The sequence below is a fragment of the Heterodontus francisci genome, unplaced genomic scaffold (assembly GCF_036365525.1).
Source record: "Heterodontus francisci isolate sHetFra1 unplaced genomic scaffold, sHetFra1.hap1 HAP1_SCAFFOLD_1083, whole genome shotgun sequence".
NCBI classification, from domain to species: Eukaryota; Metazoa; Chordata; class Chondrichthyes; order Heterodontiformes; family Heterodontidae; genus Heterodontus; species Heterodontus francisci.
The window spans coordinates 80,650-97,097 of NW_027140161.1; the positions used below are offsets into that span (position 1 = coordinate 80,650).

The window sequence follows — 16,448 nt, forward strand, 5'->3', positions numbered from 1 at the left end:
TAAGACTTCAATCGGGGGTGGGGGGGGGGGGGGGGGATATGAAGTATTCAGTCACTGCCCTTGTGAAAATGCCTTTTTGTATCTTCAAGACAGTAAAAGAATTCACTTCTTCAAGGAGACACACAGCTGTCTTTCATTCCATCTCACTCAGCAGGTCATTGGAGGTAAACAGAGACAATAGGACCTGATGTAGTGGACACAGGATCCCACTAAACCACAGACTAGAACATCACGTGTTAAACTCATCCTGCTGTCTGTCACTGGCCGTCCTGTTCTTTCAGAAGTGTGTCCTCATTTGCACCCAGTCCCATTCACCCACCACCCCACCCGTGTTCACTGACCAACACTGGAACCCAGTCCAGCAACACCCCCGTTGTCAAATTCTCCCTGTGATCAAATCCCTCCTTGGCCCTCACCCCCTCCCTCCCTCTCTGTAATCTCCTCCTATCCTCCACAACCCTCCCTATCACTGTAACCTCCTCCAGCCCCGACAACCCTCCCCTATCTCTGTAATCTCCACCAGCCCCACAACCCTCCTATCACTGTAACCTCCTCCAGCCCCTACACCCCCTCCCTATCTCTGTAAATCTCCTCCAGCCTCCACAACCCTCCCTATCACTGTAACCTCCTCCCCCCGACAACCCTCCCTATCTCTGTAATCTCCACCAGCCCCACAACCCTCCCTATCTCTGTAACCTCCTCCAGCCCCTACAACCCTCCCTATCTCTGTAACCTCCTCCAGCCCCTACAACCCTCCCTATCTCTGTAACCTCCTCCAGCCCCTACAACCCTCCCTATCTCTGTAATCTCCTCCAGCCTTCCACAACCCTCCCTATCTCTGTAACCTCCTTCAGCCCCTACAACCCTCACTATCACTGTAACCTCCTCCAGCCCCTACAACCCTCCCTATCTCTGTAACCTCCTCCAGCCGGCTACAACCCTGAGATCTCTGTAACCTCCTTCAGCCCCCTACAACCCTCCCTATCTCGTAACCTCCTCCTCAGCCCCTACACCCTCCCTATCTCTGTAACCTCCTCCAGCCCCTACACCCTCCCTATCTGTGTAACCTCCTCCAGCCCCTACACCCTCCCTATCTCTGTAACCTCCTCCAGCCCCTACACCCTCCCTATCTCTGTACCTCCTCCAGCCCCTACACCCTCCCTATCTCTGTAACCTCCTCCAGCCCCTACAACCCTCCCTATCTCTGTAACCTCCTCCAGCCCCTACACCCTCCCTATCTCTGTAACCTCCCTCCAGCCCCTACACCCTCCCTATCTCTGTAACCTCCTCCAGCCCCTACACCCTCCTATCTGTGTAACCTCCTCCAGCCCCTACACCCTCCCTATCTCTGTAATCTCCTCCAGCCCCTACACCCTCCCTATCTCTGTAACCTCCTCCAGCCCCACAACTCTCCGAGCTCTCTGCATTCCTCTAATTCCGGCCTCTTGCACATCCCCGAATTTAATCGCTCCACCATTGACGGCCGTGCCTTCAGCTGCCTGGATTCTCAGCTCTGGAATTCCCTCCCTAAACCTCTCCACCTTTCTCTCTCCTCCTTCAAAACGCACCTTTAAAACCAACCTCTTTGACCAAGTTTTTGGTCGTCTGTCCTAATATCTCTTTATGTGGCTCCGATCTGGTTTCGTTCGACAATCGCTCCTGTGAAGCATCCTGTGACATTTTACAATGGTAAAGGCGCTATACAAATGCAAGTCATTGTTGTTGCGGTTATTGCCGTGACTACGGTGTTCACCACAGCCAACCATCACTTAGCACTCAGCCACGCACACACGCGAGGCAGATGGCGGAGTCCAGGTGTCAGTCAGCACTTTCCGGAAGGAAGGTGAGAAACGGGAGGGTTGGAAATATCTGGTTGTCATGGTGACACAAAGGCCCCTCGAGAGGCTGAGGTGGATGGTGTGAGTGAGGAGGGTTGTGAGTGGCAGTGGGCAATAAGACATCGGGCTTGTGCTGAGGGAGATAGGCAGCCCCATCTCACACACGCTAACGGAGGAACCTCTGGACACACTCCCTCACAGGGAGGCGAGGGGCCCCCAGAGGTAGGTGCTGCTTATGGACTGAGGCCTAAGCAGGAAGAGCAGCCACGTCTGGAGACACCCAGCCTTCACACTGGAGGTTCCACAGGGTGAGTCTAATGCACTGGTTGGACTACACTCATCAACTGCCCTCCTGCTCGGTACTAACTCATTCTCCTAACATTTCATCCACACTTAGCAGATCAAAAATCTCGCCCGGGCTTTGAAGAGTTAAGCATAAAATCTGGATCTCCGTCTGAGAATCCACATTGGGTTCTCAACCCCTAGTTTCTATTAAGTCCCAAACACCAGAGGGCAAGAGATAAACAGGACTGAGAGGCTGGATAGGACAACTCAACCCTTCCCTTCTCTTTCATTCTGTCTCTCGTTCCCCCTCTCTCACTCTCTCCAATCCTCTTCACCTCCCTCTTTCTCTCCAACTCTCCTGTATCTCGGTCTCTCCATCATCCCCTTGTAACAGAATAAGAGACACACATACTGAGTGAAAGAGAGAGAGAGAGAAAGAGACACACAAAAAGGGAAAGGGAGAGAATTGGAAGAATCAGGGGCTTTATGGAGAAGGAATGGATTGAGTGAATGAGAGAGAGAGCGCGGGAAATAGAGGAATGAAATCACAAGTGTTTTTAGTTGCTCAGGCTCCCTCTGACTGAGCTGCTGCAGGTATAGAGTGTTCTGAGAGCTGACAGATGATGTTATCTGTCAAACTGATGCTCCCCCCCTGTCCCTCGCTATACAACACGGAGTGAGGGGTAGAAACATCACATCCCCAGCTGGGTGGAATTTGTTCAGTGCCAGTAGACACTGCCCTGATTGGCAGGTAATCAGTAACGCTATTCTCTTCCTCCCCTTCTCCTACTTGGCTCGGCCTGTCCATCAGTCCGAACACAAACCCCATCATTCTGCTGTCTGGTCATTGTGTGAACTCCCCAGCAATCAACCGCAACTTCCCACAGCCATCCTTTACTATTAGTAACTGACACTGACACCCTGTTTACTGAAGGAAAACAGGCCGAAGGCTCGGCCCAGAGAGTTAGCAATGCAGAGGAAACCTGGGTACAAGACCTTGACATAACTGAGACTATCACTCAATCTGCAGCCAAAATCAGGCCCCATCCCCCTCCCACAGCGGGAATACACTCCCTGTGGGAGCATGAGGGTCTTTTCCATTGACTCCCACTATACACAATCCCAATGGACCCAAACCACTTCCCGTTCACTCCCACTGTACACAATCCCAATGGACCCAAACCACTTCCGTTCACTCCCACTGTACACAATCCCAATGGATCAAACCCTTCCCGTTCACTCCCACTGTACACAATCCCAATGGACCCAAACCCCTTCCATTCACTCCCACTGTACACAATCCCAATGGACCCAAACCACTTCCCGTTCACTCCCACTGTACACAATCCCAATGGATCAAACCCCTTCCCGTTCACTTCCCACTGTACACAATCCCAATGGACCCAAACCCCTTCCCGTTCACTCCCACTGTACACAATCCCAATGGACCCAAACCACTTCCCGTTCACTCCCACTGTACACAATCCCAATGGATCAAACCCCTTCCCGTTCACTCCCACTGTACACAATCCCAATGGACCCAAACCCCTTCCCGTTCACTCCCACTGTACACAATCCCAATGGATCCAAACCCCTTCCCGTTCACTCCCACTGTACACAATCCCAATGGACCCAAACCCCTTCCCGTTCACTCCCACTGTACACAATCCCAATGGACCCAAACCCCTTCCCGTTCAACTCCCACTATACACAATCCCAATGGACCCAAACCCCTTCCCGTTCACTCCCACTGTACACAATCCCAATGGACCCAAACCCCTTCCCGTTCACTTCCCACTGTACACAATCCCAATGGACCCAAACCACTTCCCGTTCACTCCCACTGTACACAATCCAATGGACCCCAAACCACTTCCCGTTCACTCCCACTGTACACAATCCCAATGGACCCAAACCACTTCCCGTTCACTCCCACTAGACACAATCCCAATGGACCCAAACCCCTTCCCGTTCACTCCCACTGTACACAATCCCAATGGACCCAAACCCCTTCCCGTTCACTCCCACTATACACAATCCCAATGGACCCAAACCCCTTCCCGTTCACTCCCACTGTACACAATCCCAATGGACCCAAACCACTTTCCCGTTCACTCCCACTATACACAATCCCAATGGACCCAAACCCCTTCCCATTTACTCCCACTATACACAATCCCAATGGACCCAAACCCCTTCCATTTACTCCCACTATACACAATCCCAATGGACCCAAACCCCTTCCATTTACTCCCATTGTACACAATCCCAATGGATCAAACCCCTTCCCGTTCACTCCCACTATACACAATCCCAATGGATCAAATCCCTTCCCGTTCACTCCCACTATATACAATCCCAATGGACCCAAACCCCTTCCCATTCACTCCCACTATACACAATCCCAATGGACCCAAACCCCTTCCCGTTCACTCCCACTATACACAATCCCAATGGATCAAATCCCTTCCCGTTCACTCCCACTATATACAATCCCAATGGACCCAAACTCCTTCCCATTCACTCCCACTATACACAATCCCAATGGACCCAAACCCCTTCCCATTCACTCCCACTGTACAGTTTTCTTGTTAAAATCTCCTGTGAACAGGCTGATTAAAGACTGGTGTCAAACACAGTGAGGATAGAGATTCCCCTCGGGGTACAAACGCTGCTGCATTTCCCAATTCAAGTTATTGTTCAAATTTCCGATCAAACTCAATTGCATAATCGCAACCGTAGAATCTTCTGGTGCAGTTTTTTTCTTTAGAATAGCTGAAAAAATGTGTTTGTTTCAAAAATAAACATTTTAATAAGGGGATCTCCCTTCCATAAATTGTGAGTAACTAGATTCTAAATAACTGAAAATAACTTTAAAAATCTACGCTGATCCTTTTACTAATTGGTCTAAAATAAAATCTGAATTTTCAGAGGCTCCTGTAAGAGTCACAATTAAGAAATTTAACCCTGGTGATTAATTCGATCGGGGGGCTTGTCCGGCTTGTACCGACAATGTTGTCTAAACGAATGCAGAGGATGGTGCTAACTGGATTTACACTGGCAGTGACTGCACAATCTTTCAGGCTGATTTCAGACATATCACACACCTGGCAGACTGTCTAGCCCAGAGAGACAGTGACCGAGTGAGACAGCAGCATCCAGACCCCATCCCACAGCGGGTAAACCACAGACTCAGAGCTGCCTCAACACTCAGGGGTTCACCTTTGCATCGCCATTCACTACACTGGCCGCCCGACAGGTGACTTGTCCATTCTGTCTCCCATATTGTCCCGAGGAAAAACATTCCTTGGAAAACTACTCCTGTGCATCCAGGGCCCTGCCACAACGTGCCCATGATTTGACCTGCCGCTGTGCCGTGAGAATGTCATCCATATTGGTGCAGCGGGGGCCGGCACTGTGCCAACTAGCTCAGGTGCCCAGGTGCTTGGCTCCGGATCACTAAACAGGCGCTCCCTTCCCGACATCCGTTGGGGGATCAGCCCACAATCAGAAGTTGTGGATCCCTTGGGTTTTGACCCACTCTGGCCAAGAGACCACAAGAGCAATGTGAGAAGCTCATTACACAGAGTGTACAGCACAGAAACAAGCCATTCAACTGGACTAGGCCGTGCTGGCTTTAACACCCAAGCCTCCTCCCACTTTATCCACCTCACCTCAGTCTTTCAGCATATCGTCCGATTCCTTTTCTCTCATGTACTCATCATTCAACACAGTGAAACGTTCCAAGGGGCTTCACAGGAGTGTAATCAAACAGAATCTGACACTGAGCCAAGTAGGGAGATATTAGGACAGGTGACCAAAAACTCGGTCAAAGAGGTCGGTTTTAAGGAGCTTCTTTAAAGGAGGAGAGAGGAGTGGAGGGGTTTAGGGAGGGGAATTCAGAGATTAGGGCCCAGGCAGCTGAAGGTACGGCCACCAATGAAGCAATGGAAATCAGGGATGCACAAGAGGCCGGAATTGGAGGAGAAATCGTGGAGAGTATTCGGATTTACTTTGACATATGAACACAAAATGTCCATTTCCTACATTCCCTACCACAGTAAACAGCATTCCCAACTTTAGCAAACTCTTCAGCAACAGCTAGGCCTCGATATAGGCCGAAGCCTCAAGCTAGCAACCCAGCTGCCGGATTAGGCAATTACACTCTAATGAGAGGAGGCAGGAAATGAGAAAAGTAGTTTCCTGGTTTTCATGTGCTTTGTCTAACTTGACGCAACAGTAAGAAAAGATCGCAGCAAATATAGAGAGTCATCCGTCACTTCGAAACTTTCACCTGAGTAATGAGGCCTCCTTAGCAAGGAAAACTCCTACGGCAAAAACTCAAATCTCATTAGGTTCAGAAGATTCCAGGTGTTTTTTTTTTGGTTCCCGAGCCCCTTGGCTGGACATCGATTGAAAGTGTGTCTTCTCGAAATATAACAAAAGGGAATCAATAGCCTACACGTCCTGTTCAATCAACTCCTAGCTCAGTCACAGAGCTGCTCATTATAAATGACACCCAATGCGCTCAAAAAACCTACAAGGTTATGATTTGGATTCAGAAACTCAATGCACATTATTCACACTAACAGACGGCAGTAAGATAGATAGGAGAGCTCAGGAAGTGTAGAATGCAACAGGATAGGGATAGGGGAAAGGGCAGGACAATGGTGGGTAGAGCTGAATCGAGACCAGGGTACAGTGCAGCACACAGAAGGGGGAAAAAGACAAAATACCAACTCCAGGCTTGAAACTGGAGAGAGAGAGAGATTCCACCCAGAGCTTTACTGGTCCCAGCACTTGACCTGTGCAATGAATGCAGATCATCCATTGACCAGCTAATACAACGTAAACTGTCTGTAGAGAACACGCCACACAATCATCCCGTGCTAACAAGCAGCTAAGACCCACTGCTCTGTCCAGTCTGTCCCACTCTCCATGATGGCTGGAGAATCACAATCGGATACTCTCCAACCCATTTCCTCACTCCCCACTCTGTCTCCACCTTCCTTCCTGCACCCCCCTACCCGAGTACCCCCTCTTTCCCCCACCAACTCTCCTCCTCCCCGAGTACGCCCCTCGTTCCCACCGAGTACGCCCCCTCGTTCCCCGAGGCTGTGCCCGCCACTCTCTGCTCACTTACTGATGATATAGTAGTCTTGCTGGGGCTTAAACTCGAGGCCCCAGAGGTTGGGGCTAAACTCCTGGAATTTGATGGTGAATCGTGTGACCTGGTCAGGTTTGTCACAGGTTAGCAGCACAGTGGGACTCATCACTGTGTCACAGTGTTCCGCTTGCTCCTGCGTTACCAAGTATAGTCGATAGTACTCGTAATCCTCCGTGGAGTGGGTGCCGCGTGGCACTGACTGTGGGCAGATCAGGTCGATACGATCCCCGATCTGAGGGTACAGGACATAACCCTTGGCGTCCTGGAACCTGCGAGCAACAGACAGAACCCATTAAAATCACAGCTTAACATTTCACATCATTCTTCACCTGTGGGTACAACATCAGCACATTATTCATGTCCTGTTGCCTGAGGCAGGAGGTCCAGATGTTGGGCCCCCAGTGCAGAAACCCCAGCCTATAATCCAGGCCGACACTCCCAGTGCCACCTCAGACGGACGTCAGAGGCTGTGAAACGTACTGGGACGTCCTGAGGTGGTGACAGGGGCTATAGAAATGTAGTTTGTATCCGAGTGCCTCTTTCCCCCTCTGCCCCTGTTTCCATCCCCTCCCTCGGCTAAGGCCGCCGTCCATTAAACAGGTGCAGTCTGACGGACGCCCGAATGTCACTCCGCTGCTGCAAGCCAAGTCAGTAAGTGTCCAACAGATATTCAACTAGGTGGGCCATCACCGTATAGGATATCCTATCCTGTCAGGGAGGTGGGTGGATTCTGAAGGACTAACCCTGGGGTGCAGGCTCACATCTTCATTGGCCTTTACGGGAGAAAGATAAAAGTATTTTGCCAAACCTTTGTCCACACAAGAGAGTTGCCCCTTTAAGCATTCTGATACAGCTCCTGAGTTCCTTTAAATGTAGAGCTGCCCATCTGCCCCCTGACCTCCTTTATGTCGCTGTCTGCTTCTCCCACTTTAACATAACCTCTAGGAGTCTGGCAGGGTCAAAGGGTTAAAGGTCCTGAGTGGCAGTGATTATCACTCCCTGCTCTTCAGTCAAAGAGAGCAGAGCTGGAAAGGGTTAAAACCGCCAGTCTTATCTGCCCTGAGCTCAGCCACAGGGAGTATTTAATAAAGGGGGTTCGGGGGCCATTGTGTCAGCAAGTGGGGGCCATTGTGTCAGCAAGTGGGGGCAAACAGGTGAAAGGGTCAGAGGGCAGAGTTTACACCTCAGGTGCTGCAAAGTTCGCCAGGGTTCACTGCTGCCATCTCACCCCCACACCCCTCTGCCCCCCACCAACACACCCCCTGCACCCCCCCCCAACACACCCCCTGCACCCCCCCCAACACACCCCCTGCAACCCCCCCCCCAACACACCCCCTGCACCCCCCCCCCCAACACACCCCCTGCACCCCCCCCAACACACCCCCTGCACCCACCCCCCCAACACACCCCCTGCCCCCCCCCCACAACACACCCCCTGCCCCTCCCCCCCAACACACCCCCTGCCCCTCCCCCCCACACACCCCCTGCCCCTCCCCCCCAACACACTCCCTACACAACAGGGGGCGGGTAATGATGGAGGGGGAGGGGTTAGTGATGGACGGGAGGTTTAGTCAGCCTCCGGCTAAGACAGGACCCCGAGGTTCCACACATGCCTTTAACCCTCCATTTGTGTGAGAACTCCGCCCATCCCAACCCACTCCTCCCTGACACACTGGGGAGAACACCACCCTCCCCCCCCCCCCCCCCACTCCCACCCTGACAAACTGGGGAGAACTCCCTCTCACACCACCCCCCCCTCCCCCTCCCCCACTCTCCCCCCCCCCTCCACTCCTCCCTGACACACTGGGGAGAACTCCACCCACCACTCTCCCCCCCCACGTCCTCCCTGACAAACTGGGGAGAACTCCACCCATCCCAACCCACCCCTCCTTGACACACTGGGGAGAACTCCCCCCCACCCCCCCACCCCCAACCCACTCCTCCCTGACACACTGGGGAGAACTCTCCCCCCCCCCCCCCCACTCCACCATGACAAACTGGGGATAACTCCCTCTCACAACCCCCCCCCTCCCCCTCCCCCCCCCACTCTCTCCCCCCCCCCCCCCCACTCCTCCTGACACACTGGGGAGAACTCCACCCCCCCACTCTCCCCCCCCCACTCCTCCCTGACACACTGGGGAGAACTCCACCCATCCCAACCCACCCCTCCTTGACACACTGGGGAGAACTCCCCATTCCCCCCCCCCCAACCCACTCCTCCCTGACACACTGGGGAGAACTCCCCCCCCCCCCCCACTCCTCCCTGACACACTGAGGAGAACAACCCCCTCCACACCCCCCAAACCACTCCTCCCTGACACACTGGGAGAACTCCCCCCCACCCCAACCCACTCCTCCCTGACACACTGGGGAGAACTCCCCCCCCCCCCACTCCTCCCTGACACACTGGGGAGAACTCCCCCCTCCCCCCTCCCTAACACACTGGGGAAAACACCCGCCCCCACTCCTCCCTGACACACTGGGAGAAATCCCCCCTCCCCCCCCCCCCACTCCTCCCTAACACACTGGGGAAAACACCCCCCCCCCCCACTCCTCCCTGACACACTGGGGAGAACTCCCCCCCTCCGCCCCCCCCACTCCTCCCTAACACACTGGGGAAAACACCCCCCCCACTCCTCCCTGACACACTGGGGAGAACTCCCCCCCCGCACCCCGCCCCAACCCACTCCTCCCTGACACACTGGGGAAAACTCCCCCCCGCACCCCGCCCTCAACCCACTCCTCCCTGACACACTGGGGAAAACTCCCCCCCCACCCCCACTCCTCCCTGACACACTGGGGAAAACTCTCCTCAACCCATTCCTCCCTAACACCTGGGGAGAACCCCCCCCCTCAACCCATTCCTCCCTGACACACTGGGGAGAACCCCCCCCCCTCAACCCATTCCTCCCTGACACACTGGGGAGAACCCCCCCCCCCCCCAACCCATTCCCCCCTGACACACTGGGGAGAACCCCCCCCCCCTCACCCCACTCCTCCCTGACACACTGGGGAGAACCCCCCCCCCCTCAACCCATTCCTCCCTGACACACTGGGGAGAACCCCCCCCCCCCCCCAACCCATTCCCCCCTGACACACTGGGGAGAACCCCCCCCCCTCACCCCACTCCTCCCTGACACACTGGGGAGAACCCCCCCCCCCTCACCCCACTCCTCCCTGACACACTGGGAGAACCCCCCCCCCCCACCCCACTCCTCCCTGACACACTGGGGGGGAACTCCCCCCCCCCCCACCCCGCCCCACCCCTCCCCTCCCTGACACACTGGGGAGAACCCCAACCCACTCCTCCCTGACACACTGTCATGGCATCACTCACATCCAACTAAGGACAGGGTCTCAAATTAATGTCTCATCCGAAAGACAGCATCTCTGACAGTGTAGTGCTCCCTCAGTACTGACCCTCCGGCAGTGCAGCGCTCCTTCAGTACTGACCCTCCGGCAGTGCAGCGCTCCTTCAGTACTGACCCTCCGACAGTGCAGCGCTCCTTCAGTACTGACCCTCCGACAGTGCAGCGCTCCTTCAGTACTGACCCCTCCGACAGTGCAGTGCTCCCTCAGTACTGACCCTCCGACAGTGCGGCGCTCCCTCAGTACTGACCCTCCGACAGTGCAGCGCTCCCTCAGTGCTGACCCTCCGACAGTGCAGCACTCCCTCAGTACTGACCCTCTGACAGTGCAGCACTCCCTCAGTACTGACCCCTCCGACAGTGCAGCGCTCCCTCAGTACTGACCCTCCGACAGTGCAGCGCTCCCTCAGTACTGACCCTCCGACAGTGCAGCGCTCCCTCAGTACTGACCCTCCGACAGTGCAGCACTCCCTCAGTACTGACCCTCTGACAGTGCAGCACTCCCTCAGTAACTGACCCTCCGACAGTGCAACACTCCCTCAGTACTGACCCTCCGACAGTGCAGCGCTCCCTCAGTACTGACCCTCCGACAGTGCAGCACTCCCTCAGTACTGACCCTCTGACAGTGCAGCACTCCCTCAGTACTGACCCTCCGACAGTGCAGCACTCCCTCAGTACTGACCCTCCGACAGTGCAGCCGCTCCCTCAGTACTGACCCTCCGACAGTGCAGCGCTCCCCTCAGTACTGACCCTCTGACAGTGCAGCGCTCCCTCAGTCCTGACCCTCTGGCAGTGCAGCATTCCCTCAGTACTGACCCTCTGACAGTGCAGCATTCCCTCAGTACTGACCCTCCGACAGTGCAGCACTCCCTCAGTACTGACCCTCTGACAGTGCAGCACTCCCCTCAGTACTGACCCTCCGACTGGAACCCATGACATTCACACTCAGAGGGGCCGGGAGCTGCCCACTGTGCCATGGCCAATTTTCCTCTCCTATTCCAGGGGCACGGAGGACAACGACGAGATTGGTCTCAGCAGGAGAGAGCTAGACGTCCAGGATCTGTGCGGGTTCAACAGCCCCCTCGTGTACCCAGGAAGCTTTCCCAGTCCCAGGCCCAGGCCCAGGCCCAGCTCACATCACCCACACCCCTGGGCAATCTAACCATCAGGTTCCGAACCCCTCTTCCTGCTCGTTGTGTCCCCGTGTGGATAATCTCAGTGTCAGACACATCAAAAACCATCGCCGCAGTTTTAACAACACTTCATCATGTAAAGGGCCCGTTCATTACACATGCAAATCACCCAGAGCTAATGGCACTAGTCCAATATTATGCATGGGTTCCTGCACTGTGGGTGCCTAATGAAGTAACATTGCCACGGCAACAGACCAGTGGCCCAGTGAACACGGAATGTTCCGTACCACAACTCCAGTTGGATTCAGCCCTGGGAACTGTTAAAGGGGACAGTGTCCTTGGGACAAAGGGTTTGGCCTAAATATTTTACAAGGCAGGGTCAGCTGAAGAGAATGGTTCACCTTCACCCAAAATAAAGACTTGCATTTCTAAAGCGCCTTTCACCACCTCAGGATGTCTCAAAGTGTCACTCAGCCAATGAAATACTTTCTGAAGTGTAGTCACTGTTGTAGGAAACGCAGCAGCAATCTGCGCACAGCAAGATCCCACAAAAAAACAGGCAAGGTAATGACCGGATAATCTGAATTCCCGGCGTGGCCGTGGGATCTTTCACATCCACCTGAGGGGGCAGACGGGGCCTCTGTTTAACATCTCATCTGAAAACGGCACCTCAGACGGTGCGGCACTCCCTCAGTACTGACCCTCCGACAGTGCGGCACTCCCTCAGTACTGACCCTTTAACTGTGCGGCACTCCCTCAGTACTGACCCTCCGACAGTGCAGCACTCCCCTCAGTACTGACCCTCCGACAGTGCAGCACTCCCCTCAGTACTGACCCTTTAACTGTGCAGCACTCCCTCAGTACTGACCCTCCGGCAGTGCAGCACTCCCTCAGTACTGACCCTTTAACTGTGCAGCACTCCCTCAGTACTGACCCTCCGACAGTGCGGCACTCCCTCAGTACTGACCCTTTAACTGTGCAGCACTCCCTCAGTACTGACCCTCCGACAGTGCGGCACTCCCTCAGTACTGACCCTCCGACAGTGCGGCACTCCCTCAGTACTGACCCTTTAACTGTGCGGCACTCCCTCAGTACTGACCCTCCGACAGTGCAGCACTCCCTCAGTACTGACCCTCCGACAGTGCGGCACTCACTCAGTACTGACCCTTTAACTGTGCGGCACTCCCTCAGTACTGACCCTCCCTCCGACAGTGCGGCACTCCCTCAGTGCTGACCCCTCCGACAGTGCGGCACTCCCTCAGTGCTGACCCTCCAACAGTGCAGCACTCCCTCAGTGCTGACCCTCCAACAGTGCGGCACTCCGTTTCCCCACCTCTCCTTATATCTCAGTCTCTGAGACATTACCAAGGACAGAAACATTTACAACAACTTGTTTGCAACAGAAAATGAGAATTGACGCTGCAATTAAAGAGTTAAGTAACACAGCACACTAACACACATTGCTCAGTCCTGTTCTGTAACCCCATTCACTCCCAAACTACAGCCTGAAACTCTGTCAGATACTGGAAACAGATTCCAAAAACATACAAGTCAGGGATTTCGCCTCATCAACTCTCAGAGAGTTGAGAAAGAGAAAACCTGGGGAGAAGCAGAGGAGTGGAACTATTGAGCTGGAATATTTCACTCAGGAGATTTGAAGCTGATTTTACCCCCTCCCGCGCCAGTCACCTGATTCGAAACCCTCCCCCTGTTCCCACTCAGAATGTCAATGGCCTGTCATGTTGGTATTTAGTTTAGTTTAGAGATACAGCACTGAAACAGGCCCTTCGGCCCACCGAGTCTGTGCCGACCATCAACCACCCATCTATACTAATCCTACACTAATCCCATATTCCTACCACATCCCCACCTGTCCTTATATTTCCCTACCACCTACCTATACTAGGGGCAATTTATAATGGCCAATTTACCTACCAACCTGCAAGTCCTTTGGCTGTGGGAGGAAACCGGAGCACCCGGAGAAAACCCACGCAGACACAGGGAGAACTTGCAAACTCCACACAGGCAGTACCCGGAATTGAACCCGGGTCCCTGGAGCTGTGAGGCTGCGGTGCTAACCACTGCGCTGCCCCATTAGGAGAGGATAGTGGACAATGAAAAGATATCCCAATTCATGTTCCCTGCTGTTAGTAATGACATCAGGATCCATCCAGGATGCCGAGTCCAGTGGAATTCCCACAATACCGAGTCTGCATTCCCACAATCAGCTTCAGCAGAGGTGCAGCCAGTGAGAGAGGAACACGTCCTTCACCCAGGACACAGACACTCAGTGACACAGACACTCAGTGACACACAGACACGCACTCAGTGACACACAGACACGCACTCAGTGACACACAGACACTCACTCAGTGACACAGACACTCAGTGACACACAGACACTCACTCAGTGACACACAGACACTCACTCAGTGACACACAGACACGCACTCAGTGACACACAGACACTCACTCAGTGACACAGAGACGCACTCAGTGACACACAGACACTCACTCAGTGACACACAGACACGCACTCAGTGACACACAGACACGCACTCAGTGACACAGACACTCAGTGACACACAGACACTCAGTGACACACAGACACTCAGTGACACACAGACATTCAGTGACACACAGACATTCAGTGACACACAGACACTCAGGATTTGTACAAGGAGCCAGGAGGTTCTGGAACAGGCCTGTAGAAAAGTGCTCGGGGAGGAGGGGAGGAAGTTAATGGCATCTCTGCTGCCTGAAGGCTCCTCCCTGGAAGGAGATCTCTGGAGCCCAGTGAGTGGACTGAAAAAATACACCCCCAATTGTAAAGGGAGGGGCAGTAACTTGCATTATATATTTAAAATTCATTCATGGGATGTGGGCGTCACTGGCCAGGCCAGCATTTATTGCCCATCCCTAATTGCCCTTGACAAGGTGGTGGTGAGCTGCCTTCTTGAACCACTGCAGTCCATGTGAGGTAGGTAGACCCACAATGCTGTTAGGAAGGGAGTTCCAGGATTTTGACCCAGCGACAGTGAAGGAACGGCGGGCGATATAGTTCCAAGTCAGGATGGTGTGTGACTTGGAGGGGAACTTGCAGGTGGTGATGTTCCCATGTGTCTGCTGCCCTTGTCCTTCTAGTTGGTAGAGGTTGTGGGTTTGGAAGGTGCTGTCAAAGGAGACTTGGTGTGTTGCTGCAGTGCATCTTGTAGACGGTACACACTGCTGCCACTGTGCGTCAGTGGTGGAGGGAGTGAATGTTTGTAGATGGGGTGCCAATCAAGTGGGCTGCTTTGTCCTGGATGGTGTCGAGCTTCTTGAGTGTTGTTGGAGCTGCACCCATCCAGGCAAGTGGAGAGTATTCCATCACACTCCTGACTTGTGCCTTGTAGATGGTGGGCAGGCTTTGGGGAGTCAGGAGGTGGGTTACTCGCCTCAGGATTCCTAGCCTCTGATCTGCTCTTTAGATATTTAGATGACCACTGGCTACAGAATTCTACTCAAACTGTGACTCCTCCCAGCTACTGACTCTCACCTTCCATGTACATACACAGAGACTGCTCCATTTCCATCCTTTTATATGGGAACGATTTAATTACAGAGTGCTGTGGCCTATACGATTACACTGCAATCTGCACCAAACAATCTGGCCTGGATATAAACAAGGTGCTCGATTACACATGGGAGCAGCTAGTGTGGGAAGAAGCCAGAGTATCCCAGCACAATTACCCCCATACGGAGCAGGAAATGCCCTGTATTCAGCACAGTAAATCCCTGCGTTGCAGCCCCTAATAGGCCAATACTGGAAGCTGACACTAAGCCCCAGAAAAGCTCCCACACACAGCAGTGAGAGGATTGAGAACCTGCGTTTGATGTTACTTGAAGGATACATATTGGCCCCAGGACACCGGGGAGAACTCCCCCACACCCACTCCCCAGGGCACCGGGGAGAACTCCCCCCCCCCCTGCTCCCCAGGACACCGGGGAGAACTCCCCCCCCTGCTCCCCAGGGAGAACTCCCCCCCCACCCCTGCTCCCCAGGACACCGGGGAAAACTCCCCCCCCCCCCGCTCCCCAGGACACCGGGGAGAACTCCCCCCCCCCCCTGCTCCCCAGGACACCAGGGAGAAGTCCCCCCCCCCCCACTGCTCCCTGGGACACCGGGGAGAACTACCCCCCCCTGCTCCCCAGGACCTCGGGGGAGAACTCCCCCCCCCCCCCTGCTCCCCAGGGCACCGGGGAGAACTCCCCCCCTGCTCTTCTTCAAAATAGTGGCCGTGCGATCTTTTACACCCACCTGAGAGAGCAGACGGGGCCTCAATTTAACATTTCATCTGAATGTTGGCCCTCCAACAGTGCAGCACTCCCTCAGTACTGACTCTCAGGCACACCAAGGCTAATTGTCGAGGCCTCTGCCAACACTGAGATCAGCCAAGACCAGACAGGCCTGCAACGGGACGCAGGGATTGTCCGGACTCCCATCTGTGCCTCAGGACCATACACAGCCTCCCCTTTCACCCACTGATCCATGAGGGTCAGGACTTTGTCGGGAGTAGTATCAACTGTGGAAATGGAGCAGGGAACTGTCTCTACGACTGACTTCATTCATCCTTAAACCCATAACTATTTTATGGCACCATAAAAATTATTTTAC

At 54.2% G+C, this 16,448-nt stretch overlaps 1 protein-coding gene across 1 annotated transcript in view; it reads right to left on the reverse strand.

Moving 5' to 3' along the window:
* Positions 1-7,570, reverse strand: part of LOC137358969 (ephrin-B3-like) — a gene marked incomplete at both ends in the record, with an annotated part of 84,753 nt that extends 77,183 nt beyond the window's left edge. Inside the window, one exon of the mRNA XM_068025135.1 lies at positions 7,267-7,570. Within this exon, the coding sequence (XP_067881236.1) occupies positions 7,267-7,570 (304 nt within the window). The remainder of the gene's footprint in view (positions 1-7,266) is intronic.
* Positions 7,571-16,448: the final 8,878 nt, after the last annotated feature.